The sequence below is a fragment of the Protopterus annectens genome, chromosome 9.part0 (assembly GCF_019279795.1).
Source record: "Protopterus annectens isolate FY-2018-M chromosome 9.part0, PAN1.0, whole genome shotgun sequence".
In the NCBI taxonomy this organism is placed as follows: domain Eukaryota; kingdom Metazoa; phylum Chordata; order Ceratodontiformes; family Protopteridae; genus Protopterus; species Protopterus annectens.
The window spans coordinates 984,183,220-984,196,907 of record NC_056743.1 but is presented as its reverse complement, the minus strand read 5'-3'; the positions used below and the strand labels follow the sequence as shown (position 1 = coordinate 984,196,907).

Here is a 13,688-nt window from a genome sequence, read left to right as displayed (position 1 = left end):
ACCCAACGAAACAATCAGATCCTGCACAGCCAACTCAGAACCCTAAATCTGGCAGCATGGCAAATAATGTAGCCATTCAGAACACACCTCTCTCTAAGCAGTGATGGATGTCATTTTGGAGGCCCAGTACCAGAAAATCTTATGCAGAAAAATGGAAAAGATTCTGTGCTTGGAACCAGGCACAAGGAATTGACACATTTGTACCGAATATTCCTCAGATTTTACAATACCTAACTGAGATGCTGGACAAAGGCCTATCCTTTTCATCAATTAAAATCCATGCTCTGCCATTTCAGCTCATTACAGTACGGAACCACCAATTTTTTCACATCCATTGCTAAGACAGTATCTCAGAGGGGCCAAAAACATAAGACCTCCAAGGAGAGCACCAGTACCTGCATGGGACCTCAATTATGTCTTGGAAAAACTCACACTGCCGCCTTTTGACCAATACAGCTGAAATAAAGTTCTTATCGTAGAAAACAGCTCTGCTTCTAGCAATAACCTCTGCAAGACGAGTCTCAGAGTTACAGGCACTCATGGCTATGGAACCTTTTATCATTTTCCATCCAGACAGGGTTTCTCTGAGGACGAACCCGACATTTTTGCCTAAGGTAATGTCCAGTGTGGCCCTTAACTAAACCATTCATTTGCTACTTTTTATCCAAACCCACAGAATAAGGGTGAGAGACTCCTGCATTCTTTGGACATATACAGACAGCTACGCTTCTACTTGGACAGAACTAAGGCTTTCAGAAAGACTGAGCAACTCTTAGTAGCATATGCTGCAGGATCACAAGGAAAGGCTATCTCAAAGCAGACTATTTCAAAATGGATAGGCCACTGCTTTCGTTTCTGCTTTTCACAACATGGCAAATCAGTGCCTAAGGGCATTAGGCCACATTCAACCAGAGTAGCAACCACTTCAGCAGCCTTCCTCAGAGGAGTACCAATCAAAGACATTTTAGAGGCTGCAACTTGGAGTTCAGTGCACACTTTTACCATGCACTACCACCTACCTCACTACTCTAAATCCAGAGCAGGCTTTGCCACTGCAGGGCCTTATAGCCTCTCCTAATTCTATTTAGACCCAGCCACCCAACCTCAGCTTTGGGATTCAACCCAAGTGTAATGACTGCAACAGTGAAACACGATGAACATAGTACAGTTGTGTACCTACCATAAATGTAGATGTTCGAGTGTATTCACTGTTGCAGTCCAGGTTACCCACCCACCATCCCCCTTTTCTTTGCTGGGACTTATCTGTACTTCTCTATCCTATACAACCTATGTGGTGTATTTGCTTGTAGATGAAGTAAATGTTTATTTTTGTGCATGCATGCTTATTGGCATAATTTTCAGTCTTCCAATTTGGGGGCACTTGACATCTGGGGCAAGAAAAACTGAGGAAAATGGCGTTGGCTGCATCTTTTATACCCCTGGCACACTGACGTCAGGGAAGAGGTGACAGCAACCGACGCCGGACCTAGACTTTGGAATTCAGGCCGACTGCGGGTAGCCTGCCAGCAGGATAACCCAAGTGTAATGACTGCAACAGTGAATACACGCGAACATCTACATTTATGGTAGGTACACAACTGTACTTTGTTGAGGGTACATGAATAATAAATAACATTCCCAGAGTCTGGAAGCCAGTGGAGTGGACAGTGTGTAGGGAGGCTGTAGCTATATGAATAATATTATTATAAGTGAGGAAGCCAGTGGAGTGAACAATGTTTGGTGGTGGGGGGCATCAGTGAGTAATAACATTTCCAGTGAGGAAGCCAGAGCTGAAGACAGTAGTACTAGTTCAGCTTACTGCACAGACAGTACACAGGTACAGAGGTTCATAGGATCATAGATGTAGACTAGGCTAACTGCCACTAGGGCTCTTATAAGCCTAAGTGTGCACCCCAAAAGTGATACACACATTTGATTTATATAGGTGGTGGTTTACTGACTGCCACTGTCCATCAGACATAGGAGCCAAAGAGGGGGTGAATTTCCAATTACCCATCCATTAATCCACATTGTGTTTAAATGGAATAGGGAGGAACTGCTTCACATGTTACACAGAATGGGAATTCCCTGAGAAACATGTCTCTCTCTCTCTCTCTCTTTAACATGTCCTATTTATTTTGCAACCAAAATTTAGATTTTTTAATCTAGTAGCTCTGATGTTGTTTGTTTTGTGAATATGCAAAAGGTTTATCAAAACAGGGTCCAGGGATGCCCTGTATACCAGGCAAAGATCTTCTCTCAGAATTCAGTATGATACCAGGTAAAGAGACAGGGCTTTGAGGTGATCAGCGTAGCACATTGTGTTTACTCCATGTATTCTTTCTATAATGAACCTTTGTGGACTTTCCAGTTGCTGCATGTGTCTGGTCAGGTACATACCAAAGGGGTATTATACTCTATGATGGGTCTGATGAGGGCCAAGTACAGTGGTACATGACCTCTCTGGACCTAGATGCCATGTCCTTGCTTATAAGTTGAGCAACACAGAAGGATTTTCTTACTACATTGGACACATGCTGGTTGAAGGCTAGGTTGAGTTCCCAGATTCTTGATTAGTGTATCAACTTTTAAGGGTGTTTTATTGATAACGTAGTTACCTGGGGTAGTAGACTTCCCAAAATGTACTATAATGCATATTGTGGTGTTGAGCTTTAAGCCATGGGTTTGGAACCAAGGATTTGTCTCTATTTGATCTTCCTGAAGGGTGTTCTCATCTTTGAGGGATTCAGTGACTGCTCCCAGTTTGCAGTCATTTGTGAAGTTGGTCAGCCAAAGGCCTTTGACATTGGCTTTGACATCTGAGAAATAGATGCCAAAGAAGAGTGGGCCCAGCACATTGCCTTGGGGGACTCCACTGGTGACTGGCCTCTTTGTGGAGGTTTCTCACCAATTTGAACCTCCTAGGTCCTATCAGAGAGCCAGCTAGCTATCCAGTATATTTTAAAGGAGTTTATACCCAGTTCCGTAAGTTTGTTGACAATACCCAAGTGGGATATTGTATCAAATGATTTAGCCAGATCTAGGTAGGCAGTATACTCTGTTTTCCTCTCATCCACTGCCGTAGTGACCTTTTTAAAGAAGTCCAGCAGATTCAGTAAGCATGACCTTCCTTTGACAAACCCAAACTAGAATGGATCCAGTGTGTGGAGGTCTTCTATGTCCTTGTTGCTAATTTCCATGACAATTATTTCCATGGATTTATAAATAAGATTAGTCAGACTAATAGGTCTGTAGTTTCCAGGATCTGCTATAGGTCCTCCCTTATGAAGAGGGATGACCTTTGCAATCCCCCATTCACGTGGCACAAAGCCTGTTTTAAGACTGTAGTTAAATAATGACTCCAGGGGTCCTGGAAAGTCATATTTTAGACTATTCAGGAGGCATTCTGAGATGTTCTCAGGGCCCATTGTAGCTGTGCTCTTGACTTTAGTGAATACGGCCAGTACATGCTCCCTATTTATAGTTGGAGGGGTTAGGTATGAGGTTATTTGTGAGAGGCTGGTTGGGGTGAGAGAGGGGTAAAGTTGAAATTAAATGTGTCTACTAACAGGTTTGTTATATTGCCAGGCTCAGTATGTGGCACCAGTAACCACCAGTTCAGCACACTGCTGTGTGCTGCCGTTGAGGTTTCTGACATAACTGTAGATGGTCTTATGGTTGTCTTATACATGGGAGGCAATCTTACTCTCAAACATGGCTTTGCTTGACTTAATTAGCTCCCTTAATTGCCTGTTTACTTCGATGAGAGAGTTTCTGTCTTTATGTGAGTTACACTTTCCGATTTTGCTATATTTTTTTTCCTTTTGTTGTATATCCAGTTTAATTTGGGATGCCACCATGATGGTTTGTTTTTGGGGCTAGTCCTGGCCCTTCTTCTGTTAAGCACAGCAGCCTCTATGCAGCCATTGACATGGTTGTATAGAGTTTCTGAGAGCAATTCAGTGTAGGTTGCTAAGTTCTCTGTTTGGAGTAGCATTGAATTTTGACAATCCATTACTTAATAAAATGATGTAATTTGCCTTTGAATAGTTCCCAACCATTACTGGTTTTAATGGGATTACAGAGCTGATTTTGATTTTGAAGGAGACAGCTTTATAATCACATCTTGCCAGGGAGAGTGAGACATGGGGGGGGGGGGTGGCAGCATTCTCCCATATTTGTGAGCCTCTAGTGGGCGTATTCACTGTTTAGTCAAGGGTGTTTGTATTTTCAAAGTCTAGGAATCTCTGTGCCAGTAGATTTGAGGCCATGTAGGATTCCCATTCTGTAGAGGAGTAAAGTATCCCATAAGTAGGGTGTTAGGTTGGGTGGAAAGTGTCTCCAGTAGGTCCAAGTATGCATTGTGAGCTTTTTGGGACATGGAGGGGGACCTGTAGCTGACTAGGATATGGTATGGGATTTTGTCTATGGTGATGTGCATGTGGAGTAATTTCAGCATGTTATCCTGTTTGACCACCCTAGAGGTATGCTTGTTATTGATGTATATCAAGACACCTCTTTATTTAGCCCTTCTCTGTGCAGCTACTTGTCTAAAAGTGTGGAAGGCACAGAAACCTTGCACTGCCGGGATACTCTCTGCTTCTTTAAACCATGGCTTAATAACTGCACAAATGTCTACATTCTCGAGTGTGAGGAGGGCTTGGAGGGAGTGTAGTTATTTTTTGTTTAGGCTCCTGGCATTGAACAGTGACATGTTGAGGTTTAGTTGAGTTGATTTTGCTATGTTGGTAGGTTTATCAGTTTGGCATTGCATAAAAAAGGTACTATGGTGGTGGATAAAGTTTTAGCCAATATTCAAAAGCCTAGAGGGGAAAGGTGCAGACCATCCTTGGCAAAGCAACATGATCTGTTACTCATGTCCTCCCAAGCTGACAAATTTTGGATCCCATTAGAATGTGAGCAGAAAGACATCCAGTTATTGAAATCAATTATTTTTTCTCATATTGTGGCATTGTGCTGTTGATATGCTGGGTAATGCTAGGCTCATCCCAGCCTGAGACACAAAGTCTGAAAGTTCCATAATGTTTTTTTTCATATAGTCTAGGGAGGTACATTTCAGGCCATTTACACCTACCTGGACTATGATGGAATCATACTGGTACATGTGGTGTAATGACTTGAGTTCATGCATGATTTGGCAGATTCTGGCCCCAGATAAGTGACTAACAGTTCTCTTCTTCTTGTTCATCCTGGTTAGAGGGGCATCAGTATATCTTACAATGAAGTCCCTTATGGCAAGAATCCTGGGAAGTGCTTGCTTGCCTTAGGGGTTTAGCGTTTGGGGCTCCACTCAGAGTGACAGTATGTGTGGTGTTAGGTGGTGTTTTTTTCTGAGTGTCTTTGGGCTTGTTGAGGCATAGTTTTGACAACAGGTGATCTGGGCAATCTCTGTTGTTTAGGAAGATTGCTATTAAGTGCCTCAGCATCTGTTATTGTACGTGTGTGTTGTGTACTTTGTGAGATGGCTGTTGTGTGTGTGGTTTCGACAACCTGATATGTACTTGTATGTAAGAGTTTAGCCTCCAGTGGCATTGTGTACATACACCTCACACAGACTGTGACTGCTTCTTTAAGGAGTAAGTAGTTGCTAGTAAACAAGACAATTGCTACATTGTCTCAAGATGCCCATGTCCACCAAGATGGCTACATAGAAGTTAGGAAATTGCATATCCATTCTGTCCAATCCTTTGATTTTTGAGCTACAAGGGGGTGGTGTATTGGTTTTAGAAGGTTATTAAGGGTGCTTTATCAGAGTAGATTATGCTAAATGGTACTAAGTTCTACTAACTTTAATGTTTAGCCTATACTGAATTCAACTACAGTAAACTCTCAGTTAACCGGAACTCAAGCAACCAGAACTCTCAGGCAACCCGGAAAAAAAAATCCAAGAAATACAGTACAATTTTCATGTGTTGCACTTTCTGTTCCTCCTGCAGAAACATACCTTATGTTTTTAGAGTTTTAGAGTTTTAAAAAGGAAGATAGGAATAAATTCCCTCTCTCCCCAACCTAAGAACAAGTCAAACTACACAAATAGTATAGGGTACAGTATTAGTCAGGCCTATTTTTAATAGTAACTCTCAAGCAACAAGAAGCTACAGTTATCCTGCATCTACCAATCCCCATTAACTGAGAGTTTACTGTAAATATACAGGTATTGCTAGTTGACTGCCACCTAGATGCTCTAAGCCTTGATGACAATGGATACAAGTAAAACACTTCTTGAATGCAGTCTAGGACTCCAGGCTTTGCTGAGCTCCTGGAAAATCAGCAGAAGACAATATGAAGTAAAGGAGGTTTACCCAAGAACAGTACTGGGTTATGAAAGTCTGTATAAATCAGATAAATATGGAAGTCAAGAAAACATACAAACGGAAATGCTTATGGAAGAATTAAATATGCCAAGGTTAGAGGTAGAGGAAGCTCAGTTACTAACAGTTAGGCTAGGAGGAGATGAAATAAAATGGTGATGTATAAGCAAGCTACAGGAATGTACCCAGCAATAGATATTATTTATTTGGAAGTTTGGAAGCTAGGACGGAAAAAACTGATAAGGATCTGGAAGGTTTTAAGACTATTTTCGGAGGAGGACAAGTACCAACATCCTGGAAGAAAGTGGTGGTAGCTGTAATACCTAAAAGTGGGTAAATTTCCATCATATCCAGCTTTATACAGGCCCATTTCAATACTAAATTATTATTATTATAAAGTGTTTGTGTCTGTAATGGCCAAACGAATGGCAAACGTGATGCAGAAATTGACAGATATGGATCAGTGTGGTTTTGAGGAGGGGAGGCAAATATTTAACAACATTAACAGAACACTGATGTTCCAGAAGGAAGCGACAAGAGTAAGCTGGAACTTTATGAGCAGAGCAATGGAAGCATTTGCATTCCCGGATAAAATTGTAAGGTTGATTTGATTAGGAGGATATATTAGGGATTGGAGGTGAAAATTAAAATGGGTGAGGACCTCTCTGATAATTTCTGCTTGAGCAGAAGAACCAGGCAGAGGTGTCCTTTCTTTCCATTGTTATTTGCATTATATTTAGTACCACTGGCAGAAAAAATAAATAAATAAGAGACTCAGAAATGATATAGTTGGAATGGTAGTCAAGAAAAGCTGCCTCTATTTTCAGATCATATTATTTTATACCTGACAAAACCAGAAAGGGAAGTTATAGTGTTGTGGAGCATTTTGAGACAATTTCAGATCTTTTCAGGATACAAAATTAATGAAGCTAAAACAAAGGCAATAGCTGTAAATAATGTACCCACACACGAATTGGTTCAGCAATATCCATATTATGGGGACATGATAAAATGAAATATTTAAAAATATGAATTAAAATATTATTCTGGTGTGGCAGCTAATGATATCTGTGAAGAGACTAAACAAAAGATAATACACAAACTAAGAAAATGGAATCTCTGTTATATGAATATCGATAGTAAGATACAAGCAGTTAAAATGTTTTTAGTCCCTTTAGTTTTATACATATGTCAGGCGTACTTTTGTCAGCCAGAGGAAAAGTTGTGGATAGTAATTAACAATGAGTTGAAGGAATTTATCTGGGAGGGGAAGATGGCAAGAGTCAAGTGGGTTAAGCTGATTCTTCCAGTAGAGCAAGGCAGATTGGGATTACCAGATTCCAAGGGGTGTTTCTGAGGAACACAGTTAAGGCTCCTATATATAGCACAAGCAGAAAACTATAATTCAAAGTAGAAAGATATGATGACGAAACAGGGAAACCTCAAGAAAGAAGGAGAGACTAAAATTTTGGATAGATACTTTTAAGGAGAACAACACTAACCATACAGAACATTATATTCATAAAGTGGCAGAAAGTATTCTAAGAACTAAGCCAACATGAAAATGGAGAAAGAAGATTCTGCCAATAGGGATAACTGCAGTTAGGGATACAGACCATAGGCAAGAGGGGGCTGGAATTTATTGGAAAAAACTGTCAAAGGAACCAAGGTATTGGGAGGAAATAACTAGCGAGGGAAAGGTAATAGAATGGGAAGATACCAAGAACTTATTTGGACTGCAGGTTAGAGATTGCCTTTCCCTATCAAGGATTGATATCAGAGTATTGGCAAACAGAAAGAAATAGAGGGGGTCCTAAACAAAAGGGTCTATATTACAAGAGCGAAAATACTATTAAGAGAATACTAAAACCCCGACACCTATTGCTCGAACCGTGGATATCCCAGATGCAGTAAACCGCAAAATTTTAAATGTTGAACTGTCATACTCTGCCAACCCCACCACCCGCTACATACTACCTACCCAAACAAAATAAATAAAGCACATACATACACTAACCAAACCCTACTTCTAACCCTAAAGTAAAGCACAAACACCCTACTTCTAACCCTACACTAAACACCACTTACACAACTATCTATGCACTATCCTTAACCCCTCCCTAACCCTAAGGTCCGTAACTACCGCACACTTCCCCTATGAAAATATACACAAACAAAATAAATAATCCACATACATACATTTAACAAAACCCTACTTGTAACCCTACACTAAATCTAACATACAAAACCTATCTATGCACTTACCTTAACCTGCACCCTAACCCGAAAATCCGTAACTATCCAACACTTACCTTATACAGCTATTCCACAGATGGGCCAACCATGGTAATTTGACATTTCCGAAATCGCACTTTTGTATGTTCGCTATAAGTCAGCTTTGTGCAATATGTGTCGACGTTTACGTATTCGCTCAAATGGACTTTCGCTCAGCTAATATAGCCCCAAACAAAAGACCAGCACTGGTAGAGTATTTAGTAGAATCTAGAATAGAAGCTGCAGTTAGGAAAGGAATAATTAGTAGAGCATATAAAATATTGCAGTAACTATAAGAAATCAATCAGCGGAGGTTAGAATGGATTGGGAAGAGAGAAAGACTGAATATGCAATTCACAAAGAAACAATGGAGGGATATATGGATGTCTCTCAGATATGCAAAAAAGTCTAGAAGATTTAGGATCTTTGCTTGAAGTGTTTGCATAGGTATTTTTTTACCCCAAGTTGACTCCAAAGAATATTTCCGCAGGTAGACAGCAAATGTTGGAGGTGTGATGAGGAAGAAAGAGGTAACTGGGGACATATTTTCTAGGAGTGTAATGAGTTGGCAGAATTTAAAGATTCCCTGCAAACTGCTCTGTTGGAGATACTGGGTGAGCAGATTGGTGTAACTAGGGAAATAATTTTTTGAGCTATGATACAGACTTGGCATTGCCTAGACATCATAAGGCTTTGCTGAGTCAAATTATGATGGGTGCCAACAAAAATTACTAGAAAATGGAAATCAAAGTCAAAACCAATGCTATTAGAAGTAGTGAAGATAGTAACAGAGATAAAACAACTGGAATTGGGATCTTTAGAAAAGGGTAGGAGCAAATTACATAGGAAATAATTGTGGGGTCAGTTCATGCAGAGGAGGATTAAGGTGTAAAGAAGACATGATTTGAATGAGTTATGTAATGTTTGACAATGACTGGATATATTACAAATGATGTATAATGTTTGCATCTACAGTTGTGTTGGCATTGTTTATAAATGTATAATGTTTGCAACTGAGGTTGTGTCGGTATGTTTTATTTTCATTTATATAAATGTAAGATTGCTAATGTCATACATGATACTTTAATAAAGATGTTTCTTGTTCAAAGAAAAAAAAAGCAATATCAGTTTACTGGGTGGGCACTCATTGTCATGGATCTTTGGAAAACAATTAGTAGGAAGAGTGCATAAATAGTCTACACAGCAGTCTGTACCACTAAAAGAGGGGAGGGAAAGACTTTGGAAATCAGATTATCATAAGGGTAGAGGCCAGAGACTTAGCCTTATTATAAAACAACAGCAATAAGGGTGAGAGAGTTGAGAAAACCAAACAGGCTAGTTAGAGAGGCATACAACCAAATGAAGGCAATATTGGAGCTATTTCCGAAACTTTAGCTTAATGTGTTAGCTGGGGATGGGACAGACAGAATATTACTTTAAGCTGTTAAAATATAAGCAGAATATAAAAGCACTGAAGCACAAACTGTAGCAGAGGCAATTGTCTCACTGTTAACCTTCTTCTACTATAGTCTAAGGCACTGGACTATGCAGAAATTTATCAGTAACACTCTTTATGGAAAAAATGCAATAATAAGTGACCAAGGCTCAAAATTTTGCAGGAATACATTGGTCTTTCACAACTATGAATTAAATTACAAGACTACAGACTAGCAGGGTTTAAATACAAATGGATAGCTTTTACAAGTAATTCTACTTGTGGAAATAGAAGTGTTGAATAATGCAGAAAAACTATTTTCCCACAACTGTTAATAAAAATACAAGACTAAAGTCCCAGGACAAACTTAAAAATGCAAACAGATGGAACAGAGCAGAAAAGTACAAAGTATTATTACCACGCAGGTCACTAAGTGCAACTTACATACTTAAGCAGAATTGAAATAATTAAAATACTTTAATTTTCTCTCTTAATCTTTAGTTTAGGTGCAAAAGATGCAAAGTATTATTTTGCAATGTGTTGCATGGTTCTACTGTGTTTTCTGTAGGTACACAGGCGGTGAAAAATTACATGGGATAAACATGCTGGGACCAAGCAGGTTGTCCTTCGTGCCTGAAGACTGAGGAAGCTGCTGGCCTACTGTGGTAAAATACAAACTGCTTAAAACTACTTAAAACTTTACAGGGAAACCTAGTGTGACATGCAGGCTTGCACTGAGATCCAGGTGAACCATATAAGATACTTTCAGAACTGATTTCTGTCAGATAGTGATAGATTCTTACAAAACCAGGTCTAGTAGTTTTCCTGAGTTTCCTTGTTTAATCAAAGAACACAAGTTAGGTAATTTTTGTATTGAAAGTAATCTGTTGACAACTGACTGACCTTGAAGGGAGTCTGAATCCTCTGGCAGTTTGATGGACATGATTGCAGCTTTTGTATAGTAGTGTAATTGGTTGAATAATTAAAATAGAGTCAGATGTAAGTAAGTAAGTGTTTTCACATTTTTTTTCTTTTAGTGGTAGTGCATGCTGTTATTTGCACTTTACACCATAAACCTGATTCCCTTTGTGAGCCAGTACTGCCATTAATCACATGTTTCTCTGTAATACAGCTGCACGGCATGCTGCGGGTGATCCTGGAGCCACTTATTGGGAATGTGCCTATTGTTGGAGCAATCACTCTTTTTTTCATTCGCAGACCAGTAAGTTATCAATTCTATTACAAAGAGACATTTATCTTTAATGTATAAGGAACACCATGTGTTGTCAAAACGTGCCCGCATTATCATGTTAAAATATACAGTAAAGCTAATGATTTCTTGTGTGAATTATTTTTTCTATTCTCTCCTGTTCTGCAGAAATTTTTGCAAACTTTCTATCCTATAATCTTGATTTTCGATGCAGAAAAATGTCTGTAGTGAACAGACATGCATTATATGTATTAAACATTCATAAACAAAGTTTTTAGGCATTTTGCAATGCCAAAAAGTCTGATAGTGGAGTTGAAAATACTGCAGTGATTTTTTTTTTCTGTTTTAATTACAGAAGCTGACTATAAACTGGACAGGCCTTACAAACTTGCTGGACATTCCTGGACTTAAGTAAGTATCCTTTAAGTTGTGGAGTGAGATAATGGACATTGAAGATTACTGCATTTGTAAAATAACCATGTTCCCAGTATACAGTACACCATAGCATTGCTAGGACATTGTCATCTGCCTTTTATGTCTTTATGTGCCACCTCACTCCACAGGGATCCTTATAACTTAGAAATGAGTTATGTAAGTGAATTTTGGCTAGGCAGCTGCATACACTCATGAGGCAATATGAGGAATCATGCTCATTGTTGAGATTTCAGGTTAAAAATGTTGAAAAGCCATGATGGTCAGTAGAAAGGCTTCTCCAAAATCACTGTAAATTCTGGACCTAGAAGGAACATTATTATCTACCCATAAAATGCAGTTGCATAGTTTCAGTGTATTTTCTGGTGATTGCCCATGCAGTGTATACAGCTAAAACTTTCATTCATTCTGTGATTACAAGTTAGCCTAATTCAGGGTCACATGGGAGTTGGAGCCTGTCTTAGCACTCAGCCGGTGCAAGGCAGAGCAAATAATTCTGGCCAGGTGTCAGCTCTTCGCAGGATGTATACACACACACACACACACACACACACACACACACACACACACACACACACACACACACACATAACTTTGAGCTATTTGGAGGATCACAAGTTCACCTATGGCATCTCTTTGGTATGTGGGAGGAAAGTGGACCAGTTTTTTTGTCTAGAACAGCAAGAAAAACAGTTCTCAACTTCCTTTGTATTCGGGGTAGTTCAGTGTCACTACATTTATTTTCAGGACTGCAATATTATGAATCAGAAAGGGGAACATTTTTTTCCAAGGTTTCAGATGTTGAATCCTAGAAGTACACATTAAGCATAAGTCTTGTCTCATTTTAGCTCAATGTCAGACACTATGATTCTCGAAACCATCTCCTCCTTCCTGGTGCTTCCTAACAGACTGACTGTTCCTCTGGTGCAAGACCTGCATGTGGCACAGCTCCGTTCACCTTTGCCACGGGTAAGAAAGTACAGGCCATATTGCTTACTGTGTGTGTAAACATGCTTGTATACATACATAAATGTAATGTATATTTAACCTTTTTGTCTATGTTAAACAAACATGGTTATCTTGATTTGTGTTAATGTGCTGATCTAACACAGTGAAACAAGAAATATAGAAGAGTTTAAAATGTCAGAATATATTACATAAAAATATGCAGTGCTTAATGGTCATAAATTGTCCTTGACAAAAATTTGCCCTAACATTGATCCTGTACTGATGTGATGCAGTAATGCTGCATTGCTGTGATGTTACATCAGCACAGCAGAAGCCTTGTTGTCAAGCAGTGCATTCAGTGATCAGCAGTGAAGCTTGTAGAGTACCGAGCCATTTTATTTAATTTGTTAACCAAGTAACCCTAGTAAGTAACTTGTTTCAGGGGTAACCCCAGAAGCACTGTCTTGTTTTACTTTTATTTTAAGTAGTTTGACTGAGCTGTGATGGCCCTTTTTCAGCCAAGACATTGTTGCAAAGTTAGTAAAAAAATCACAAGCTACATTTCAGACAGACTTCAGTCACAATCCAGTTTATTGTATACACACACACACACACACACATATATATATATATATATATATATATATATATATATATATGGGTCCACTACGGAATTTTGAAATCCCACAATCTCGACTTTCAATATCCTGAACACATAACGTCGAGATTGTGAAATCTTGAAATTATAAAAAAAAATATATATATATATGACGTCTAAAAACATGTTTTTGCAGCACCCCCTGCAAATTAAATATGCTAACTCCGAGATCGCACTTCAGTGAAGAGAATGGTAATGTTCCTGTTCTGTACTGTATAACGATCTACATTACCGTTCTTTTCACTAAACAGCAATCTAGGAGTTAGTATATTTAGGTTGCAGGGGGTGTGGTGGGTGCAGGAGGGCTTGCCCCCCTGCAAGAACATATTTTCAGAACTTGTCATGGTATGGGTTCGGGATATTGAAAGTCGAGATTGTGGGATCTCGAAATTTAGAAGT

General features: G+C 39.3%; 1 protein-coding gene across 1 annotated transcript in view; it reads left to right on the top strand.

Annotated features, from left to right (window-relative positions):
* The window catches only part of ESYT1 (extended synaptotagmin 1), an 869,597-nt gene that overhangs the window by 411,043 nt on the left and 444,866 nt on the right, over positions 1-13,688 (top strand). The window contains exons 6-8 of the mRNA XM_044083745.1: positions 11,174-11,263; positions 11,607-11,662; positions 12,532-12,652. Of these exons, the coding sequence (XP_043939680.1) occupies positions 11,174-11,263; positions 11,607-11,662; positions 12,532-12,652 (267 nt within the window). The remainder of the gene's footprint in view (positions 1-11,173; positions 11,264-11,606; positions 11,663-12,531; positions 12,653-13,688) is intronic.